The sequence below is a fragment of the Manis pentadactyla genome, chromosome 10 (assembly GCF_030020395.1).
Source record: "Manis pentadactyla isolate mManPen7 chromosome 10, mManPen7.hap1, whole genome shotgun sequence".
Taxonomy (NCBI): domain Eukaryota; kingdom Metazoa; phylum Chordata; class Mammalia; order Pholidota; family Manidae; genus Manis; species Manis pentadactyla.
The window spans coordinates 70,248,652-70,272,422 of record NC_080028.1 but is presented as its reverse complement, the minus strand read 5'-3'; the positions used below and the strand labels follow the sequence as shown (position 1 = coordinate 70,272,422).

General features: G+C 48.2%; 1 protein-coding gene and 1 long non-coding RNA gene across 21 annotated transcripts in view; both read left to right on the top strand.

Moving 5' to 3' along the window:
- LOC118928528 (sorting nexin-29) overlaps positions 1–23,771 on the top strand; it is a 599,207-nt gene that overhangs the window by 159,118 nt on the left and 416,318 nt on the right. For all 20 annotated transcript variants that reach the window (XR_008992099.1, XM_057486934.1, XM_057486922.1 and 17 more), the window contains 2 exons: positions 19,654–19,717; positions 21,847–21,975. Coding sequence is in view for 19 of the 20 variants with exons in the window: in XM_057486934.1 (XP_057342917.1) it covers positions 19,654–19,717; positions 21,847–21,975 (193 nt within the window). In the remaining variant the exon portion in view is untranslated. The remainder of the gene's footprint in view (positions 1–19,653; positions 19,718–21,846; positions 21,976–23,771) is intronic.
- On the top strand, positions 1,436–4,931 carry LOC130679112 (uncharacterized). The gene is made up of 3 exons (XR_008992100.1): positions 1,436–1,537; positions 2,077–3,148; positions 3,586–4,931. It is a non-coding gene; the product is annotated as an uncharacterized LOC130679112 (long non-coding RNA).

Below are 23,771 nucleotides of genomic sequence, written 5' to 3'. Positions count from 1 at the left end.
GATTTTCTTCTGTCCCTGTGAGTGGGTTTTATACAGATGCCTTAGACCATAGACTACATAGAAGCAAGCTTTCAATGTGGTCCCCCCACCAGCCTGCTGAGCCCAGGTGTGAAGACAGAAGAGTGCCTTGAGGGAGCAGGTGTGAGGGGCTGGGCTGCTTAAAGCCCCTGGTTTCCAGAAGGCTGAGCAGTGGGACTCCCCAGCCAATGTGCGGCTCCAGGCTGATCACCATTACTGGAAATGAGGCCCTGGTATCTGAAGCCACCCTCTCTACTGTGGGTCACTTCCATTAGCCAGCCCTGTGAAGGGTCTGCACCTCTGGCCTCCTGAGGACAGGCTGGTGGCTTGTATTTTCCGTAGGGGCCCCAAGGTTTTAATAAAGTGGAATGTGCACACGCCTCCTAGAGAGGAACTGCACCCTTGTTCTCATCCACGGGACAGCAGCATGGGGCAGGTGGGACATGTGGACAGCGGTATGCTCCCTCCCTAGCTCACCTCCCTCCTCCAGACCCTGCAGTAGCCCTTTTCTTCACTTGGAACAAAATCCAAATTCCTGCCTGACCTACAAATCCTGCCTGATGAGCCCCCACTTTTTCTTTCTTCCCTGGTCCAGTTCCTGTCACTTCCCAGCCACAGTGGCCTTTGGGCAGGTCCTCAGACTTGCCAGGTTCTATTTTGCCTCCAGGACCGGAATCAGCCTTTTCCTTCTGCTTGGAATCCCCTCCCTGCCTCCCTGAATCATCTTTCAGTTTTTACCTTAACTTTCCTGTCTGGCCACTCCTTCCTCACAGAATTCTGCCCGCCCTTTCTTGCCCTTCCCAGCATCCCTCCCAGTTTGAGACGATTTTCCTGCACTTGTTTAGTATCTGTCTCCCCAACTGGTCTGAGGCTCTGTGAGAGGGACCCCTAGGTCCCCACTGGCTCTGGCCACGTGTGGCTCTCAGCAGGTGCTCGGGAATAGTTGGTGATTGAATGTCCCTGGGAGGCACTGGCGCTGCCCAGGGCAGGTGCAGCGGGAGGACTTGGAGCCACCCAGTCCGTGAGGAGCCACCCTTCTTGGAGCAGGTGGTTGTGAGCTTGTTAGTGGAGGGGCGGGACCTGGAGACCAGCGTGCTCATGAACGTGAATGAATGTGCACACAGGTCTCCCACGCTCCCTCCCTCGATTTTAGGAACAGCCTGGGGCAGAAAGGACTGTGGACCGCCATGAGGAAAGAGCCTGGATTTAGGCTGGGGGCTGCGTTCCTGCCTGTGGGCACCCCCTGTGGGACCTCGGCCCGCCTCACGGCCTGTGTGTGGGCACAAGCACCACCTCCTCCTCGAGGTGCAGCGCAGCTGCGAGTAGTCAGCGCCTACCTCGCAACTGCTGGGCATTCACAGCACCTGGTCCTCCCAGCATGAGCGTTCGATCAGCCTCCATCTCACGCTTTCCTTTTTCCTTCAAGTTTCTTGGGCTATTTGGAGTCATCCTTCTAGGAAGTAATCGATGAGGCCCAGCATTTGTACTAACTCTCAGCACAAAAACACCCAGACTGCAGGTTCGTGTGCAAAGGGAGACTTCCTGCCTGGCTGCAGGGTTTTTTGAGCTGGAGGAATCAGGTGACGGATGGAGGGCCTCAGTCCTCACGCTCTCTCCCTGCTGGCCTCCAGGGTCAAGGCCCCAGGCCCCAACCATCTGAGACCAGGATGGCCTTCCTCTGTGGCTTTTTTACGTTTTTGGGAACGGGTTCAGCATGAAAGAAGGGAGAGGTTCTCTTGGGCTGTGTGTTAGGTGCAAAATCCCTCTGTGTCAGGCAGTGGTCGTTTCTGACAGGAGGTTTTCCTCCCTCACCTCTCCTCCTCGGGGAGGCGAAGGGGCTTAGCTGAAAGGAACTTAGTGGCCACAAGGGGAACTGCTGTCTCCTTAAGCTTCCTTTGGAAGGCTGGATCTGGGGTGATTCTGCCCCAGGGCGGGGAGCATGAACAGGAGGAGGGAGGGGTGGGCCTTCCAGTCCCTACTGAGGTTGGTGCTTCCCCTTCATCTTATTTAATCCCAGAACAGCTATAGGAGGTGAATATAGCTCTCCCCATTTTACAGGTGAAGAAAATGTTCAGAGAGGTCAAGTCGCTTGCCTGAGGTAACTCACAGAGCCGCGTGTTTCACACTGAAGCCCCCTCTGACCCCAGCTGGAGTTCTTCTGGCTGTGCTGTACACAACAGAGAAATCAGTGACACTGCAGACCTACTGGGTGTGAGACAGAAATGATAGGCTCACCCCTGCTCACATCCTGGTGGTCACATCCCAACTGGGGTTTTCATCTCGCTTGGTCCCCAGGCCAACCTGGGGTGCAGGTAGTGTGATCCCCAGTGTAACAGATGGCAGCTCAAAGGGGTCTGGGGACCCACTTCTGAGTGGGATTTGGGCCCGGTGTGGGGTGATCCCAGGGAGGGCTTCAGAGGCAAAGAGGGCCCAGGTTATTGTTCAGTTCCAGAGGGTACTGGGTGTAGGGGCTCAGGAATGCTTTCAGCTGCATGTAACTGAAGCCCAGCAGCTTAACCAGGCATTACGTCTGGAGGCAGTTATGGTATGGTTCAGCAGCTTTGTCCTAATTCCTGTTAACTTTCATCCTGATGTCTGTCACCTGATGTTTGCAGGATGGTTGCTTCTGTTCTGGGTGCCATACCCATCTTCAAGCAGGAAGCAAGGGAGGAGGAGCAGCACCTGCTGTTGCTTCCCTTTATCAGGAAAAGAGCCTCCCCACAAGTCCACCTAGCAGACTTCCCTTACAACCCAGTGGTCCAGATGGAGTCACACTGTCCCTTCCAGCTGCGAGGAAGACTTTCAGGCCCTGGACTAGGCCAGACACAGGAGGGAAATTCAGAGGTGGTAGGCTTACTCCTGCTCACACAAGACTCACCACTTAGGGGGGTTTGTAAAAGCTGAAGGTCCTCAGGCCTCCTGCCCCAGGAGGAGACTAGGCTTCATCTTGTAGAATCCAGAAGGCCCGTGGGAGAGGATGTCTAACCTGGGCTCTAAAGGTGAAAGAGTGTTAAATCTGTGAATATTAAAGGCCACTAATTGTTCAGTTTGTGATTACATTCTTCCTCTAAGACGGCTGGTCCTGAATATCCTCCTGTTGTTAGCTTAGGACTCTCTGTTACCTGCACAGGTGTGGATAAAATGAGAGTTCCTGTGGCCAGGATTCTCACCCAGCTGTGGTTGACTAGCTCACTGCACACCTGTGGGCAATACATGGCTGTTGACTCTATAAAAAGAGCTCCGCCCAGTGCTCTGTGCACGACACGGTACCAGGGCTGCAAGGCTGCAGGAGAGTAAAGCAGAGGCTGGAGTGGTGGCAGTGCTGAAGATAGAGGCCCAGAGGATGGCTGTGTGGGATGACTGTGTGGACAGAGGGGCCCAGAGGCAGAGACCGGCTTGCTGCACACAGACTTGCTGAGTGAACGGGAGTTTAGTGACTGACCAGCCACCTGGAAATAAAGTTGGGTATAACCCTTTCAGTCCAAGAATGTTTTGCTGTCATTTTTTTGGTCACACTGAATCCATAGCATACTTGCCTGGGGCTGAAACCCATTGGCAAGACAACAGGGCAGCTTGACACTTAACTCCTGCCTCCTCTCTGCCAGCTCTGGGGGAGGCCCGTGTGTGCTGCCCAGTGTTGGAGGTCACCTCTTGAGTCATCAGGGCCCTGGGAGGAGTCCTTGTGGCAGTTGGCAGCAGTGATGGGAAACACAGTGCTCGTTAGGGTCAGCCCAGTGGGCTTGGTGTCAGGAGAGCCAACTGATTTCCATTGTTTCTTGGCTGCTTGGGTCTGGGCGTCTGAATTTGTCAGTCCTCCCCTCTAGGCCTTGCTTGTGTTACATGACTTGGGGGCATCATTCTGCTTCCCTTCTAGCTGTCTGAGGAGGTGGCTTGAGGCGTCATTGCTTAGCAGAGATTAGCGTCACATATTCTATTTATAGAGCAACTCACGGCCTCTCTCTGTCGAATTGCATCTGTAATTTCAGAGGTGGGTGGCAGGTGCCAGCATACCCATTTCAGAGGTGGGGAAACTCAGGAGGACTCAGGGTAAGTGATGCCCACGGCTGCACAGAGGGTAAATAGCCTAGCTGGGACTAGGACCAAGAGTCTTTCTTGGCATCGTGGAGCTGGTGTTCTGTGTCACAGACATCAGGATTGAGCTGTGGTGCAGGGCCACCTAGAGCTGGTGTGAGAGCTGCCTCTGCCCTCTCAGTGCTAATAATTAATTGCAGGTTTTGTGTGTGGTTCTGTTTGGGAATCGCTCATACATATATCACAGCCCGAGGGTGGGAGGAAGCTGTGCATCTGATGTCCTAATTATTTACGGGCATTTCACATGCAGTTAATCTTTCTTGCCATCACTTAACTCCAGCACTGTGCTGGGCATGAGGCCATTGTAGCAGATGCTGGTGCTGCGGCTGTCAGCCTTGGCAGCCCTGGGCTTTGGACAGGTCAGGGTCATGTGTCTGCTGGGTGCATTGGTTAATGCCAAATAGTAGCAGCCAGCCGACAGGAGCAGGCAATGGACATGCCTAGTGTTCCCCTGCTTGTGGAGCCAGGAACTGGAATGGTTCATCTGCTATTCCTGATGAATTGCAGCATCCCAGAGCTAGGATTCTAGAGCATCAGCTGTCTAACCTCCTCATCTCATAGACCCAAACTGGATGTGAAATGCCTAAAGCCCCTTGCCAGTTAGTGGCTGACCTGGCATCCTCATCTGTGACCACATCACACAACTTTGCTTTTATCGTTTCCTCGTTCTGCAACTCCCAGCCTGCTGGTCACATTGTCTCCAGTGCCAACTCAATGTAGGTTCCAAGTTGTAGCATATGAAGTGACTCATTTGTTCTCAGGTGACAGAAGCCAGCTGGAGCCAGCTCAACTAAAGTAGGGAATGTCACTGCTCTCACAGCCCCAGCGTCCAGGGCCCCTTTGCATTTAGGCGGCCCTGGATCCCCAGCAGCTGTCTCCAGGTCTCCTTCCTCAGGGCTCTGCTAGTGGAGGGGGAACAGGGTGAAGCTGGGTGAAGCACGTGACTTCTGGCCAAGCTGGGCAGCACCTGCTGAGACTTTGTCTCTCCAGTGAGAGTCTAGAGAATGTTGATTTTGGGGGTAAAATACTAAGCCAGCATGCAGCCCTGAGAGCACACTGTGGGGCTGGGAGACAGATCACCTAGTAGTTAGGGTTGTGGGTCCTGGTGTCAAATGGCCTGCGTTCTGATCTGTGTCTCAGTGTTTCTCTATTTATAAATTGGGTTTGAGTCTAGCCCCTGCTTCGTGTGATTGTTTGGAGACAATTTATGCACAATTTCACCTGCTAGCAGCTGTTATTAGCTAAGTCATTTAACTTCTTTTTTTTCCACCTGTAAAATCGGGGATGACATCACCAGTTCCGTGAAATAACTCATTGGTTCCTTTAATACAGCCAAGCCCAGACTTATCCTTCAAGGTTGGCAGTGGATGGAAAATAGCCACGTGCAGGGGATAGCTAGAACCTGAAGCTCTCCCGTCGGCCTTCCCCTTTAAGGCCTGCTCGCTGTCACAATGAAACCCCATGCCTCCTCTGGGGGCGCTGTGTCCCCTTTAATGCTCTTAGCCCTGCTGTGGACTCTGCTTCACAGGAATACGTCTGAGACCAGGCTGGAGCAGTTAACAGGGCTTGTCTGCATGTTGGGGTACATGATCAGTCACCTTTCCCATGAGGAGGAAACACCTGAAAACTTCCCCAGAGAAACCACTGTAATCCTGGGGACAGAGGCCTCCGCCATCTTGCTCTGCAGCCTCATTGGAGGAACACAGGCTTTAGGCACAGCAGGACCCTAATTGCCTTGCTGTGTGACCCAGAACAGATTATTTAACTTCTCTGAGTCTTAGATTGCTCATCTGAAAAACAGGAAGGGCGACAGCATGTACCTCGGGGGCTGTTGGGAGGGCCGACATTGGTGAAGTCTGTGAGGTGCCCCGGGCAGTGCCTGCCTGCAGTAGGAGCCTCGGATGTTAGCTGTGCCCAGGGCTGCTGTGCTGCTGTCTTAAGCCTGGGGTCTCCTGCAGCCCTGCTGGGACCTTTCCACATCAGCTGACGTGCTTCCCACAAAAACATGGATACTCGGGTCCCCCTAGAGATTCTGGGTTAGCTAGGCTGTGGTGCAGTCTGAGCTTTGGTTTCTTGGTTGTTAGTTTTTTTTTTTAATAGCTGCCTAGGTGGTGCTAATGTGTAGCACTGCCTAGGTGAGGCGTTACCCTACTGTCTGCCGTCATCTGCCCTGTCCTCGCATGGCTGAGGCCACCTTCCCCCACTGTGTGGCTCCCTAAGCTCCCTCACTACTTCAGCTCTAGCAGGGAGGAGCCACTTCTGGTTTATTTCTACCTATCTGGGGTCAGATAATTCTGGCACTGGGGTCTTTGACCTTGTGGGGGAGGAGCAGTGCCACCAGTGTTGTTTCCTCTTGCTGGGAATCCTGTCCTGCAGTAGGGATGGGGTTCTGCTTCACAGCCCCAAGGAGGAAGGTGGTTCTTCAGTTTACACAGGGTCACAGATCTGTGTGGCTTCAGGAGCCAGGCCAGTAGATCCACAGACAGGGGTGGGGGCAGCAGGATAGGACATGCTGTGTCCAAAGAGGCTCAGGGGAGTTTTTGCTGGTCCCTGCTGCACAGCACAGGCTGTGGGGGTGGGGGGGGTTCTGAGTTACCAAGTGGACAGCAGCAGAATGGTGGCCCAGGTTACTCACTAGTGCCCGGGTGAATACTGCTGTGGAATGTACTATCTCTTTATACGAATACCTGCTAAGTTGGCTGTTTTGCAATGAAGAGCAGGTGGGTCCTGCTTTCTGTGGCTTCACATTTATCTGACACAATCTGGTTCACACTTGTATTCCACTTGTCCCTTAACTCAGACACTTCACTGGTACATGTTTCTCACTGGGCCTTTCTTTGTAAAACAGTTCAGCATTAACTAGCTCTTCCCTGCACACTGCTAGAGAAGAGGCCAGCTTCACATATAATGGCTAAGCAAGCCAGTCTGTTGTGCCCTGTGACAGCATCTGAGGTGAGCAGCTGTCTTCTACCCTTCCTCTCAACCCCCTGCCTCATTCTCCAAAATTTGTTTTTCAACTATGTAATTTGTTGTTAAAATATTTGAGGGGAATATGGCAAAAGGAAGAATTGACTGTGCTTGGGGGGGGTGAAGACATAGATATCTACCAAACACATTTCTGAACTCTTCCATGAGATGCAGGGATTTTAAACAACTGTGTCACTTCACTGTGGAAAACAGCTTGGCAGTTCTGTGAAGAGTGAAATAGTATCACCACATGACCCCACAGTTTCATTCCTAGGTGTTTACCCAGAAGAATTGAGAATAGGGTCTCCAACAAGCACGTGAATGCAAATGTTCATGGCAGCGCTATTCACAGAAGGCGGAGACAGCCCCAGTGTCCACCAGTGGATGGATGGATGAACACACGTCGTCTAGCCACACGTGGAATAGTATCAGCCATGGAAAGGAATTAAAGAGCTGAGACAAGCTATGCTTTGGAAGAACCTTGAGAATGCTATGCTAAGTGCAAGAAGCCAGACACAAAAGGTTACGTACTGTAGGATTCAGTTTATGTGGCATATCTGGAATAGGAAATGCCACAGAGACAGAAACCAGATTAGAGGCTGCTGGGGAGGGGAGATGTGGGAGACCCTGCCTCACGGGCATGTGGTTTGCACTGGGCTGGCAGAGAGCCTGGAATGAGGCAGAGGTGATGGCCACACAACACTGAACGTACTAAATGCCACTGAACTCGCTCTAAAGTGGGTAATTTTATGTTACGTGAATTCCTTAAGATACTGATTAAAAAGAAAACAAAACTATGCCACTCCCTCCAACCCCCTTCCCTCTTTTTACTGGCCAGATAAGTCACTTGGTTCTATGTCTTCTCCTTGAAGCAACGTTTAAAACTGTTTCTGTGTTTGGTCCCTGTGGCTACATCCTTAAATCTGAATGATGTGCTGGGACCTCCTTTTCTTTTTAGAGATAAATGAAGAGACTGCTTCTTGACTCTTTGATAAGAAAATAATATATGTGGAAAAGCATGAAATTGAAAGACACCATTTAGTAAATGTATGTAATTATTGAGTCACTGTGCTGTACATCTGAAACCAATATAATACTGTGTATCAACTATATTCTGATAAATGAGAGAAAAAAATAGGTTCCCCCACCCCTCCATACTCCTAATCTGACAATTTCATGTGTAATCAGGTGCTGCCTTAGAGGCTTTTCTGTGTGGGGCAAGGCAGGGGTTCTCCGGCCTTTTTTGGTCTCTGAGTTTGTCACTTTGAGGTTTCTGGGAGCTGCCCTGGGGGTCTAGTTCTGGTCTCTTCACCTCCTGAGGTCTTTGCCCTTATTAGAGTCCCTTGTAGCCCCTTCCAACTCGACACTTCTGTCATTCTCTGATGTGAAACAGAGAGTTGATTTTTTAAAGAAGAGGCTGTGCTTATCCTGACATTTCCAAACTAACCTGTGGTCAGGAGCTCAAACTTTAGGGCAGGGGATCTCAAAGTGCTGGCCTGTCCCATGACCCACTGGGTCTGCTTGGTAAGAACCTTTGTTAAGTCATATTTGTATAGAAAAGGTGGGTGCTGTCTTCTCTGGACACATCGGACACATTGATGGCAGCCCACATAAATCCCTGCATGGGACAGTGGACTAGAGGCAGGGTCTGCTGCCTAGGCAGGGCACGTCCTCCCCTCTTCCAACTGTCCCCAGGTCCCTCTGGAAACTTCCTTGTGTTCACTGTCATTACTTGTGAGGCTCTGTCTGCATTTGCTTTTGGGAACCTGCCTTAAGGTTTGCACTATAAGTTACTATAAACAAACACTGTGTGTGTATGTGTGAGAGAGAGAGTGAGTGCAAGCACATGTATGTGTGTTCACACACAAGAATGAGCAAAGAACCTAAAAACTACATGTATGTAAGACTGAAAGATCTAGAACTTTATTGAGATATTGCCAAGTATTTTTCTTCTGTCCCTTGTGATTTTCTTATATTTCTCTCTGTTGCCATGGGTTTCTCAAACCTTTTCTTATCCAGATTGTGTAGAAATAGTAGTTTCAAAGCTTGGTGGGATGATGGGAGGGCAGGATTTAATCAGATTCCTGATTTTCCAGAGGATGAGGACAGAGAAAGGTCGGGACAGGCCATACACTGGGAGTTGGTGTGAGCTTGAGGGAGTGGGCACCCTGGGTCGGGGGGAGCACAGGTCAGGGACAGGCTTCCAGGGGAGCCAGACTGAGTGTGGGTCCTTGCCCTGCTTTGTGTCCTGGGGCATGTCACCCGCCTGTCTCTGGGCCTTTGTTTTCTCATCCATATAATGTGCAATAAACCTTGCTTCTCAAGGATGTGACAGTTAATGAAATGGCGTATTTAAAGTGCTTCTCACCCTCACCTTGCTGGGCAGACAGAAAACAATGCATGATAGCTACTGGCCATCTGAGCACTGGTAACATATCTTGGGTCTTTTTTTTTTCTCCCATCATAACAGATTTCAAAGTAGGAACCCTGGGTGGGCAGGGGAAAAGGGGAGGCAGGAGAGACAGAATAAAAAGCTGGAATGGGCCTAAGATTGATTTTTTAAAGTTACGTTTTAGAGCTCAATATAGTTTATCCTTTCTCTTGGAGATCAAAGGAAAGGGAGTGGGTAGGCAGAAAAAGATAGAAAAAGCAGTATGTTAAGTTTGAAAAATGATGGTGTAGGTTAAGTATATATCCACAGAAGGACATTTTTTATTTCTGGGCATGTGTCCTCATAAGTGCTCTCTTTAAATATAACTGAGGATGGGCCCCAGGGGAGTGTTTGTAAGGCTCTTTGAGGTCTTTGGGAAAAGACGCTATACAAAGCTAAAGAATTATTACACAGCTCTATGTAATTGTGTGTGAGAGAGTGAGTGTGTGTGTGTATGCTTCTGCATGCACAGGCCATCCAGATGTAGCTATCTAGTTACCACAGTTCTCCCTTTTTTATTTTGAAAAGGAAGTTGAAGATCAATTGATCTCAAGATAGTTTCCCCCTGGATGGCCTTTGATGGCTGACATGGGAGGTCTCTCCCCCACCCTCCAGGCACTGCTTCAGGACTTTATATCCTAACCTCTACCACCCATAATCACTGTGTGAGTGGAGTGTTAGCTGTAGTGGTGTCTGTGTTTATGTTTGAGTTCCTGGGTGACGAGCTTGGTCCTTGCCCTGCTGATGTATTTGAAATCTGGGATTCCTGTGCTGAGGAGGGACTGGTCAGGTTTTAGGTCATGGTAATGATAAGTAGGAATTTGTCCCCTCTTTTCCATGTGTATCCATCCCTGAGACAATTGGAAAAAGCTCAGTTTGCATTTGAATCCCTGTCACTAGGGCAGAAAATTACAGCTGTTCATCTGGTGGTTAGCTTCTCTGGTGAGGTCTTGAACTTGTTATTAAACACCGTTGACATTTCTGCCTGGCCCATCCCACGCTCAGTTGCTAGAGATGAGGGCAGATCTTAGCAGTGGGCGTCAGTTGGTTATTCACTTGTTTATTAATTTGTTTATTCATCTGGCCCTTGACTCATTCTACACATCTCTCATGCTTTCCCTGGCCAGGGGCTGTGCTGGGCCCTGGAGCCCCTGTGGCTTGATGAGGGCACCTCTATAGCTGCACCTGAGATGAACAGTTCACTGCAAAGGACAGAGCGCTGGTGTGGAGGTGCATACCTGCGTGGTGGGGGCTTAGGAAAGAGGGCCCGATGAGCTCTCCTGGGCGTGTTTCCTGGGGTGACTCAGGACCTGCTCAGGTGGAGGACACAAGGGCAGAGTATTATAGGGGCTCACAGGGGTCTGGGTGCTGCGTGGAGCTGGGCAAGAGCTGGGGTGGCCATTCCTACATGCCCGCCTTGTTCCTGTGGCTGAATTCTCTCAGCAAGTCGCCCTCAGTGAACCATCTTGGCTACCTTTGTACAGCAGGAGACCCTGTCAGTCAGTGGCAAGTTCACTGAATCAATAGGATTCTTTTCCAAGTGGGGTTCTTATGTGGCTTTGCCCTAGTGTCAGGCTGCAGGGCACTGTGGTGGCTTATGCTTGACTTTTCACATGCCAGCCACTTTGCAGATCTCAGCACTTTCTCTGCACCATGTGGGCTTACCTGGAGGGGTTTTACTCCCTCTTCTCTTTGGTGGACTGCCGCTCTGTTCCTGCATCTCATTTGCCCTTGGCCAGGCCTCTGCACCTGGTGACAAGAAGCTGTAAACTGTCCTCAGCTTGGCTTCCAGCAGATAGATTTGCTGGAGCAACTCAGAACCGTCTGCCCTCAGGCTGGATGCGTCAGCTTCATCCTCCTCATCTCCACTCAGCCTGTGGCCCATCCTTGCTTCTGGAAGACTGTATGATACTCAGTTCGAGTCAGCCAGCCACCCTACATCTCACCAGCTGCCACTGGGTCTAGGGGGAATGGGAGCCCTGTGGAGTCAGCATCTGTGAAGAGGGGCATGGTTAAGACAGGCGGGCCTCCTGGCTTGCATGTCTGCCACAGCCAGTGGGTGAGGGAGTCACAGAAGAGGTGATTTCTGAGCTGGAACTTGAAGGAACTTGAAGAGTCAGGGAAGCACCCAGGACTTCCAGGCCCTCAGAGCACCTGTGACAAGGCACAGAGGCTAAAGAGCAGGAGAGTGGGTTTGATGTGGTGGGAGACATAGCAGAGAGGTGCAGAGGAGCCAGTGAAGTGCTGTGGTGCATGTGGCTTTTGGGCATCTGCTGGGGAGAGGTGGAGGTGAACCCTGGGTGGAGGTGCGGCCACCTCTGGGGAACTGGTGAGGATGGAGGAAGAAGGTCCAGGGCAGGAGGCTGAGTGGGGACAGCAGGAGGACCAGAAGCAAAGCTGAGGAGACCTTTGGAGCTGTGGGGAGGGATCTATAATTTGGAAGCCGCAGCTGCTTGAATGCCCTTTCCCATCTGTTAAAGGCAGTGTGCAGTCTCTTACTGGGGGTTACCAGCAGGCCCTGCTGAAGGGTATGAGTGTCTGGCAGACCATGCACCTAACCACAGAGCCACCTGCAGCCCTGGAGTAGAGAAGGCTGTCAGTCAGAGGGTAGAGGGAAGTGTTGCTCTATGTCCTAAGATAGGGCTCAGCACACCTTTTCTGTAAAGGGCTGGATGGTAACTATGGTAGGTAGGCCTTGCAGGGCCCCTTGGTCTCTTGTCAGAACAGCTCAACTCTGCCACTGTAGTGTGAGAGCAGCCATATACAATAAGAAAATAGATGAGTGTGGCTGTGTTCCAGTAAAACCTTTGCCAACCCCTGTTCTGTCCTATGATGTTGGCAATAGTAGTCTCATTTTTCCACCTGAGGTAACTGAGAGGCAGAGATTGTCGTTTGCCCAGGTCCCAGAGCTGAGACAAGGGGAATCTGGAATTCAATTAGAAAACCTGTGTTCTTTCCACTCTGGTTGTTTACTGCCCTAAAGACCTTAAAGTTTCCACAATGGGCCAGTTTTTTGTTAGATTGGCCCTCGATATGCAGAAATATAAAAAACCCAAAAACTAAATTATTATTTATTTAATGGACTTGTTCTGCAAGGTAGCATAAAGGTTTGTTTACATATTTATATAGTTTTTGTTTCTACATTGCCCATTTAAATAACTTACATTTGAAATTTATTTTGATACATAGCAGAAGCAGAGATATAAGTTTTGTTTCTTACTCCCAAAGTGGTTCCTTCCTAGCAGCACTTATGGACGAATCCATCCTTTTCACAGTGATGCCAAATGCTGCTCTTTATCACAGATCAATTTCTTACGGTTAAAGTTAACATTTTCCTGTGTACCTGACGGATGTGCTGTTCAGTTATCTGAAGCCAGGCCAGAATTTCCAGTTGGATGGTCCTTTGCCTTTTTGAGCCTTAAGAGAGGGAAACCCAGTCAAACTCTGAGGGCTGCAGTGCAGAATGCTGCTCTGCTGTCACTTGGAATGTGTGCTGTGGCAGGTAATAAAGAATAAGGAAACCACAATGATGGAGACTGAACAAATAATGGGATGTGCGGTGCTTGGGAGAAGAGACAAAATTGCAGGTTAGGGAGCACTTCTGCCTGTGTGTGTCACTGGCACTTGGAGAAATGCAGTATTTATGTGATATATGGAAATCAACCCCAACATTACCTCCTGGCTCTTCTGCCTAAGGAAAGTCAGCAAAGTGAATGTGTATAAATGTAAAGCCTGCTGGAAGAGTGATTTTTATATTTATTTATATTTTGTGTGTGGGGTACTAACTCTTGGGTCATTTCTTTTTTGACCATTACCACGAACATTCTGTGATGGCAGCATGGGGCCAGGGGGATAGCCTGACCGCCTTCTTTCTGTGATGGCTGTTTTAAGATTCCTAGTGTCAGTACTCTACCTGTGTTTGCATCCTCAGTCGCTTTGATGTGGATGCAATTCTAGGGGCGCAGTCCATGAGGGTGGAGGTGCTCCATGTCGGGGCCAGGTGGCAGGGAAGGCTGAATCAAGGGCATGGGTCAGGTCCGCATTGGCCATCCCACTGTTTCTCCTGGGGGACTTCTGTGCAGTGTGATTCGGGCTCCTTCAGGTCAGGCTACCATAGCTGTTTTTGTCAGAAGAGCATTCGTATGCTTTCTGGAACTTTCTGGGAAACACTTCTCCCTTTAAGTTTTCTTTTTCCTCTGAAACCTACAATTTTCAGATGCAAAGTCTGAGTGGCAGGGTTTGGGATCCCCACATGCCATGCCTAAAAGCCCAGAACCCAGACACTTGCTCAGTCTCCTCCAAGTGACTCCTCGCCTTCTGGGACTGACTTCTCACATTGCCTGTGGTGATCTTGTTTGACACTTCAGAAAGTTCTATTAACTAGTCTGATGCTCTGGGACATAGACCGCTTTTCAAAATTCCTTTTTATCTCCCAAGGTCGAGGTATACAGGAGCTCACCTCATAACTCCTGAAAATGTGCTCAGTTGAACCAACCTGTACTTAGGTAGTCACTGTTACCTTGTCCCTGTCTGTCTGTCCCCCACTGCTGAAGGGAAAGGTTCTCATTATTGTGATCAGTAACCTGTGTTGAATGTTTTCTGTGTGCTGGGCATTTTTCTAAGTGCCTCATTTACATTTTACTGAATTGAATCCTTACAACACTTGTATGAGTTAGCGACTGTTAAGATAAGGGAGTTGGTGCTCAGAGAGGGTGGGTATCTGCCTCAGAGATACCCAGCTGCTGAGTCAGGATCTGAACCCAGGTCCTGACTCTAGAGATTATGCTCTAAAATCCAGGACCCTGAGTCGCTTCCCTGCCTTTGTTGCCGTGCATACACCAGGCTGGGAACTTGATCCTTTCAACCATCCTGCAGGGAACGTGGCAGTATCCCTATTTTGTACTTTGCAAAGTTAGAAGCATGCTTGAGGTTAGTAAGTGGCTTAGCTGGTGTTAGGACTCTGATCGGCCAAGGAGCCTATTGATAGCAGCTTTCTATGGATCCTGCTTCTGTCACTGGAATGGAAGCTACTGGAACTGGAAGCTACTGGAACCCCCACCTGATCACCTTCTTGCCCCTCATAGCTCCCTACTAAAAAGCACTTTCTTTCTTTCTAGCTCTTGGTCCTGCCCAGGACTATTTCCACACTTTTCAGCCTAAGAGAGGGTCTGGACAGTGACTTGGGTCCCTTCAGGCCTTGTCCCAGTATGGTTTCTTGCTCTGTATTACTGAGCACCCTCATCAGGTGGTTGTGAGAATTGAACAAGGCTTGTCTGTGCTGACAGGTTGCACATAGAAAGTGTTCACTATGCGGTGGCTGTTATGTTTGCTGTTAGTTTGGTAGTATTGTAGTTAGGTAGGAATAGTCTTTCTGGGTCTTTCATTTTGTATGACTGAGCCTTGACTGAGCACCCAGTGTGTGGCAGCTCTGGGGACCCAAGATGACTCACTGTGCACCTTTAAGGAGCCATGAGTTAATTGCAGGAAACAGGCAGTAAGTTATTGCACGCTCTGCAGCTTGCTGAGGGGTAGGGAAATCAGGGAGGGCTTCAAGGTGAGGTGCCTTTTCATCCGGGTCTGAACAGATGACTTTGGTTTAATCAGATTGGTAGTGGGGTGGTGAACATGAGAAAAGATGGGTTCTGGCCAAGAAATCCATGCAGCAACTGTGGGTAGGCCAAAATAATGCAATTAAAGTCTCTCAGGAGACCCTGCAGGAAATCTTTGGGTCAGAGGCTGCTGGATCAGGCCGACTGCTGTCTCTGTAGTTGAGTCCAGGAGAGGCGTTGGTAACAACAGGAGAGTGCATGAAATAAACATCTCAGCCTAAGGATTATGTTCAGGGGTGGTGAACTGCTCCCTCCAGGAGAGGCTCAGAGCCCCTGAGCATGGTGCTCCTGTCCCAAGCATCCCAGGGCACCCTGTGCTGACACTCCAGCAGTGGGGGTGTCTGTGCTGTGCACGGGGGCTCTGCTGAGCTCTCCTGCTAGATCTGGTGCAAGCAGCTCATTAGTGTAGATGAGACATGCGCGTGATGTGCCATCACTGGGCAGAAGGCTGGCCAAGATGGTGTAATTTCTTTGATTAAGAGGAGATTTCACCAGGGGTTGGGGGCAGGGAGGAGGGAATAGGCAGAGCAAAGAGGATTTTTAGGGCAGCAAAATTGCTCTACAGTATAGTAATGGTGGATTCATGTCATTATACAATTTTCCAAACTTATATGATGAGTAACACAGAGAATGAACCCTGATGTTAACTTGGGGAGTTGGGTTGGGTCAGCATGGGTTCATCAGTTGTAACAAATGTCCCTTCTGCAGAATGTTGGTAATGGGGGATGCTGTGCCTGGAGGGCGGGAGGCACAGGGGGTATATGGAAAGTCTTTGTACCTTCTGATTTTGCTGTGCACCTAAAACTGCTCTGAAAAATAGTCTTTAATTAAGAAAAAAAGATTGCCTCTCTTAGGGCCTCATATTGCAATTATGAACATCCCTTTCCCCCATAAGAAGTTTTGGCCAGTTGAGAACTCCATGGGGAAGAAAGCCTTGTAAGGAAATTCAGAATTCAAACAGGCCTTGGAGTAAAGGTGCAGTTTCCCAAGTTTGTGTCCGCATTTTCCAGCCTGTAGCCTCACCACCTGCACTGGGTTTCTTGAAGATAAGAACCAAAGAGATACTATCCTGTTTTCAATAATATATGAAACCTTGACTTTTTTTTTCTTTTTTATGACAGTGGTGTCATGGGAATCAGTTACTGGCTTATTTTGGTTTTTGTTTTTTAACAGACTTATCAATGTTTTCAGTTAAAAAAAATTTAACTGGAGCATTATGATGAGTTATTCTAAATTGTTAATGCATCCGGCTGCAGTCCATAAGAAGCAGTGCCTTGACATAGCACTGTCCCATCTGATCACTTCTCTGAACCTGACTGTGCCCCAGAGAGTGGGAAACTGGGTGCTGTTTGCCCCTTGTGCACCAAAGACAGGCTCACAGACACTGGGACGCTGGTCTGAGGCTTTGGTTCCCGGGTCCCTAGTTCCCTGGTCAAGTTCATAATGTAGTCATGCAGACTCTGTTTCACCGTAGGCAGATGTGAATGTGTATTGTCCCCCATTAAGAAATCCTCCATTAAAGACATTGCTTCCTTAGGTAGGTCAGGAGCTTTGCTGTCTGCCTGGGAAGGTACCTTGTGCCCAATAAGTGCTCAATAGACGTTTACTGAGGAATGAATGCGTGAGCTCTGGGCGTAGTAACTGCAGGCAGAGCGTGGCCCGGGTACGCAGCGCACTGTGGCTTTATCTGTTTTGCATGCCCGTTTGTCTCTTTAGGCCCTCTGCGTGGGCCTAACCCTCCTTTCCCTCTTCTCAGTCCTGACTTCTCCCTGCTTGCTGTCAGCTTTATTAGTCTCTTTTCTGGAAATGCTTTTTCTGCCTTTTTAAAGAAAAAGTTTTCTTGTTATGAGAACTTCCAAACATTGAGAAGAGTTGAAAAGATCACATGTGTGGCTCTGGTCTTCCCACATGTGCTGGGAACCGAGCCCCTGCAGTCCTATGCGGCCTTGTTACCCAGACCCATGTTCAGCGGGCTCCAGCACCTTGGTTCTGGACCTGACACACATGTGACATGGGTGTTTTCCCTGGCCCTCCTGCCTCCTGTTGGTGCTGTGTGTCTTTACAGCGGCATCACCTTGGAGCTAGAGGCCTCATTAGTGATGCCAGCCCTGACCTTTAAAGTGTGCGGGTTGTACGGCTTACTTAATAACCCTCTCCATGTTTGTTCATCTGTAGAATGGATTCATGTCACTGAGGCATTGATAAAATAATATTTCTTATATGCATGTAAGCGGTAGCCGTTATCATTGTTTCCTAGGATTGAATACAGTGTTTGGAATTAGACAGACTTGGATTCAAATTTCAGCTCTGTCTTTCCATTAAATCTCTTGGAGCCTGTCTGCAAGCCTGTGAAAGGGACTGGGAGATAGCTTCCCATGAGTTGTGTGGCTCCAGTGACACAATGTACGTGAAGCACTTAGCTGGTAGGTGCTGGAATTATTAAGTCCTCAAGATTCAAAGCTTCCAGAGGGGAGGGCTACATGCTGAGACTTACTGCCCAGCTCCTCCACCTCCCCGATTCTGGGCAAATCCGTCTGCTGGATTTTGCCCTTGGGGCTGCCTGCAGGCCTCCTCATTTCCCTTGGCTTTCCTCCTGTGACCTTGCTTGCTCCTCCCTCAGGGCCTTTGCACGTGCTGTGTTTTCCCTTCACAGCAGGACGGCTCTCTCCTTCTTGGTTGGTCAGGCCTCTGCTCACACGTCCTCCTCAGGCCTTCCCAGAGCACCCCATGCAAAATGGCACTGCTCCCCCTCAATCTCTTGCCTCTACTCGCTGTTCTCTTCGTCTTGGTACTTCTCACCACCCCGGAGTACGGCTGCTTGCTCATCTTCCCTTTGGGAGAGGAGGCTGTGTGCAGGCAGAGGCTCTGGTGTTGCCCACAGTGCTAGCACAGTGTGTGTACCTTGTAGGTGCCCAGTGAATATGCATTCACCCACTCATTTTTTAATCTTCCTGGTGACAATGGGAGAGGGGCACCTCAGACACACCTCCACAGCCACATGAGAAGACCCAGCTTTTCCCCGTATACCCACAGGTTTCATGCTATCAAAAGTGCAATGTGAATCCGGGGTCAAGACTGTAGTCATGTCCTGGTGACACTATTGTGGCTGCTCTGGGTTAGGAAAGACAGGGAGACCCTACTTTTTGGCCCATCTCACCTGAACAGAGTGGCCTCCAGTGTTGGACCTAGAGGCTGGAGGTGAACCCCCATAATTCCATTCCTTCCCTTCTTTCCCTGAGACCTGGGCTGTGGGCTTTTATCTCTTTGTCGCAGCCTGGGAATAACAGTGGTCCTGGGATTCCATTTCTTGCCTCAGGGACTTTGCCAGGCCTCTTTCTCTCTGGACATCCTGTGTAATAAGGGGCCAGAGGGACCCACCTGTTTATCTATGTCTTCTCCCTCACCATTTACTCTTTGACCTTTGCAATTTATTTATGCCCCAGTAGAATGGGATAGTGACATGCATTTCTTAGGTGTGTATAAATTAGGTGAGAGTGCCAGTAAGGGCTTTGAAAAGAGCTTGGTAAGTATAAGGGTTCCAAATTCAGCTAAAAGGAAGAAACCTACAAACCAGACTGCTTTTCAAAAGATTTGCAGCAGCGTATTAGAACAAGTAAAGTGAGGCCAGTCACAGGTAAATGGGGCAGAAGATCAGAGAGAGGATTAGGGCACATGTGGTTGCTGTATGGCCACATATGTTCACTAAATACCTAAGTTTGGCTGTGAGCTTTCTAGCAGCCAAGCCAAAGAGGGAAATTCAGTTCACTAGGGTTCATTAGGGGGAAAAAACAAAAAAAACTAGCTCTCCAGGAGAAATTCAGAAGTTCCTGGTCTTGCGATCTGAGGATAAGGTAAACAGTGTCTTAATATGTGGATGGACAGTGACAGTAGTTAAGTTTGGCATAGACAGGAAACTTGGGTGCCTATGTAATTTAAAGGAGTGGTTTTCTGTTGATGAGTGCTTTCCTATATTGAAGGTATCCTGAAGAGGAGTTCCTATAAGTAATTCTGGATTGTGCATTGGAAAGGCCTCTCCCACCCTCCCCCAGCCTCCCCTTTACAGAGTTGCTTGTATACTGTAATGGTCAGTGTAGGAAAACCAGATCTCTTAGTAAACTTGAGTATTTCTGTCAGTTTGGAGCCAGGTATCACTTGATCTGCTGCCTGATCTGCTGTTGATTAAACAGCTATAAATGGGACTATATCATTGCTCAAAACTGATGTTGTCCAGTAGCGCGGTTTGGAAAAAGACTTAGAAATTGCAAGCCTGTGTTTCCCATAGCAGTTGAGTATATTCACCGAGGAGACGCCTCCACATTTATTCTCATTCTGCTCTGTCCTTCCATTCTGTGTGGCTAATAAGAGTGATCATCTGAGCCCATTGGACCTCTTCAATTGTACAGAAATCATTTTAGAAAAGGAAAAGGGAACTTGCCTAGACAGATTGCCCTACATAGTTTATAATTCAGACCAGTGAGGGGATGGTGCAACAGGCAAGATCTGCCATTTAATTTTGACTCTGCTTTCTTCCCTTAGATGAGCTGCGACAAGCCATTGTGGCCATGATGAACAGGAAAGATGAGCTGGAAGAAGAGAACAGGTATCATGGACCTTATGGAATAGTCTCCTCCTCCTCTGATCGTCTACCTTTGGGGCAGAGAATACCACAGATGGGTGAAGTTGGTTTTACTGGCAAAATTGGGACCAGAGATTTCTTATATTTTACCTGAGACTTACCACTTTAATGTATGTATATAAATATATGTGTGTGTATATATATATATATATATATATATAATGAGTCAATTGTTAGCAAGGAATGAGAACCTTAGAATTGTGGCACCGCAGTGCAATAAACTAAGAATTTGGTAAAGCAATCTTTTTCAGTTATTATTTTTTTAAACAGCCTTTATTGAGATAATATTCATATGCTATATAATTGGCCCATCTGAAATATACAATTCAGTGGAGTTTAGTATATTCAGAGTTGTGCAACCATCACCGTAGTCCATTTTAGAACATTTTTTTCATCTCAAAAAGAAACCCCGTTCACTTCAGCTATCACCCTTAGACCCCCTAAAGCAGTCTTTCGAGTAACTTTTAATTGAGGGTCTGTCTACCATGTTCCATGTACCGAAACACTTAAAAGTTTCCTCAAATCAGAACCAAATGGTATTTGGTTCTTTTGACTTCCTTGAAAGCCCAGTGGCAGACACTGAGGGGGTCTCTCATTCCCTGTGGAAACTAGAGCTGCATCCTACCCAAATGTTTAGTTGTGCTGCTATCCCCTGGCTGCCTGAATCTGTGCATCTCCACTGCCAGGACCTTATCTTGGCCACAGGGAGGTCAGCAGAGGAATTTGCCTACTGTAGTCTGCTAAGTGTGAACAAGATTAGGCTGTCTTCCTGCAGACTAGGGTGGTGTGCCCACGTACACGTCCCTCTCTGACTTCACTCAGAGTGGGAATTGAGTGTCCTTGGCGACGTGCAACCATTTTTTTCCTTTTTAAGCCTTACTTTGGGACCAGCTTGATAAGCTTCTCCCTCATCCTTTATGGAAACATATAAAAGCAAGCAAGCATGATTTCTAAAACAAGAGAGCATTTGAAAAAAAGAAGCCTTTAGCCAGCACAACTTTTCAACTAAAACATACTTTCTGCAAAGGGTCTGTAGACATGGCAGGGTCCTCCTTGCTGCAGCTGGAGCTATGAGCCCAGTAGCCAGAGGCTTGGTCTTGTGAAGGATAATCCTCACTGTCTGTCAACTTCTCCTTCCCAGAGAAAAAAATTTATGCCATGTTTGTCTAAGGGGGCACCAAGCCCCAAGAGGGGAATTTTCTCAAAACTCACAAGGAACACACATCTTGAGAATTGAGAGATCAGTGGGGTTAGGGAGGCCGTACACTTCTGTTTATATTCTGGCGTTACATATCAAGTGTCCTCTAGATTTAGGATGTAGATGTGCCAAAGTTGGCACATGTTTTCTAGACATAGCCATTTGAGGTCCAGTGGAGTAAATGGTCAGGAGAACCTTGCTTGCCTTGCTTCTAGGTGGTAACATGTGGCTATTTCTGGAAGGGCTGCTGTCTTCTCTGCTATTTAGGACCAAGGATGACAGATAAATAAGTGAACATGCTTTTTAGGGTTTGCAAACTCCAAATATAAAACATGTATCCATAATGTCAAACTCTATAGCTCTATAAAACATTATATATGCTTGTTTAACCTGGAGATGGCAATGGTACAGGAGTGAAGTGAGTTATGTGGGTAGAAGTGGAAATGATCATAGACATCTGTCAGGTAATCGGAGCCTGTATTCTATTTTATGGCTCAGATTATTCTTTTGGCCTGTCCTGGCATCCTTTCTTTTTTAAGTCTCTTATCCAGTGTGGCTGTGACAGAATGGTTTCGGTGTGATGTGCTGTACCTTCGAGTGGGACATCTTAAAGGGGCTTGCCTGGGATTCTCTCAGCTAGCAGCTTTCCCTTGATTTAAGCTGCCCACAGGCTATCAGGGAAACAGAGCCTGGGCTGCAGATGGTTCCCCTGGGGCTCATCCCAATTATTACTCTGAGGCTCTTGAGCAGAGTTTGCTATCTCTGTAAATCAACCTAAGTGAGATAGACTTGAATTATGGTTTCTGCAGACTGAATGAGGATAGGTAAATACCTGTGTTCTGGCTCGATGGACTCTGGTTAGCGGCATGTGAAGAGATGGGTCCCCCTTTTCCAGATCACTGCGGAGCCTGCTTGACGGGGAGATGGAGCACTCAGCTGCACTCCGGCAGGAGGTGGACACCTTGAAAAGGAAGGTGGCTGAGCAGGAGGAGCGGCACATCATGAAGGTCCAGGCGTTGGCAAGGTAGGGGAGGGCAGAGGGACGGAGGAGTGGGTGTGGGGAGGCCGTAAGTCCCCAAGTCCACCTTTCACTTATACTTTTTAATTTAAAAAAAGTGATTAATGGAAATAAGATTTGTGCCTTTGAAATTTAACTTATTTCATTGAATAAATATTGAATAATATATACACATGATTAAAAACGCAAAAGGTACAAATGGTTAAACCACACAATCCCAAGCCACCCATTTGTCCCTGGAGGTAGTAATGTCACTGATGCCAGAGATGCTTTGTGTGTACAAAGCAGAGACCTATGCGTGTACTTTTTTTCCCCACTTCATTCCCCTCCATCTTTCTCTTTTTCTTCCTTAATGTGAAATCATCATGTATCTTGCACATTACTCACTTTACATCTTGGAGATTGGACTGCACCGGTGTATAGGGGGTGTCGTCTTTCTGATGATTCATGATGGTTCATTGTCTGGGTGCGCCAGGATTCCCTTGACCAGACACTGAGAGGTTCCCAGTCTCTTGCTACTTGTAATAACGCCACAGCAAATAACCTTTGCATTTGTCATTCTGTTCCTATATGACTATTTGTTGAAAAGATTCCTGGAAGTACAATTGCTGGGTCAAAGGGCATTCCTTTCCTCACTTGGCTAGAGGTCATCAGCCTCCCCTCCACAGAGACTGAGCCACCGTGCATTCAGGAACAGCGGGTGAGAGGGCCTGCTTTACACAGCTGTGCCCACAGGGTTTGGATCCAACTTTTGGGCCTTTGATAATATCACTGGTAAAACATGGCCCTGGCAGAATATTTTTCATTTGGGTTTTCCCAGCTCAAAGTATGCTTGAGCCTATTTTTGACTCATTCTACTTCTTTTTCTATGACTTTGTTTATATCTTATTAAAGAAAATTATAAAGCAACCTCCCTGTCCCCCAATCCCAACTCCCATAAAAACATGCAGCTGTCACTCAATGTATTCACAGCAAACTCATTTTTATGTGCTGTACTGAAAACCTATAGCCTGTTATTTTGTAGTGTGCCTCTCTGCACCACTTAAGCTTCATGTTAACCACTTTATATGCTTGGGTGTGGCATTTTATTGAGTTAATGGACATACTAAAATACCCTTTCTGATGGCTGGACATTTGAGGTCCACTTTTTTCCCATTTTAGGTAAGGTAAACAGTTTATTGGTTGTTCCTTTAAGCTACTTTAAAGTGAGAAACCTGGTGATAGATACGTCTTGTGGGTGTGCAGGGGAGTCCAGAGTGAAGTGGATTTACAGCAGCCCATTTACCGCCCTCATGCTGTCAGGTGACAGGCAACACTAATGTAGTTGCTCGGTATAGGTAATCAAAAGTTGGTACCCTGAGTTCATAATTTTTATTTGAACTTCTCGCCTTTCTTCACATTTTAAAAAGACATTTCAAGAGCATCAGGGACAATTAAATGACTATGAGGAAACAGTAACGGGTGCTTAATGTGGCATTTTCTCAGCTAGACCATCGTTTTGCCTGGCTGTACTAGGGTTCTGTGGTGAGAGCAATAGAGACTGTGGTCTTTAGAGGTTCTGGTTCTGTCTCATGGAAGACAGATAGGCTTGTCCCTGTTGTTTTTGGATCGTGTTAGGAGTCAGCTTAGCCTTGAGTCCCTGCTCCATTGCTTACAGATTGTGTGTTTCTGGGTGAATTGCTGAACTTCGGCCAGCCCGCATTTCCTCATTTATGTGATGGAGATAATGGGATCCACTTGAGAGGACTTTGTGGGGAGGAATGTATGTGAAAGTACAGAAGGCTGTGGACATAAGCTCTTGT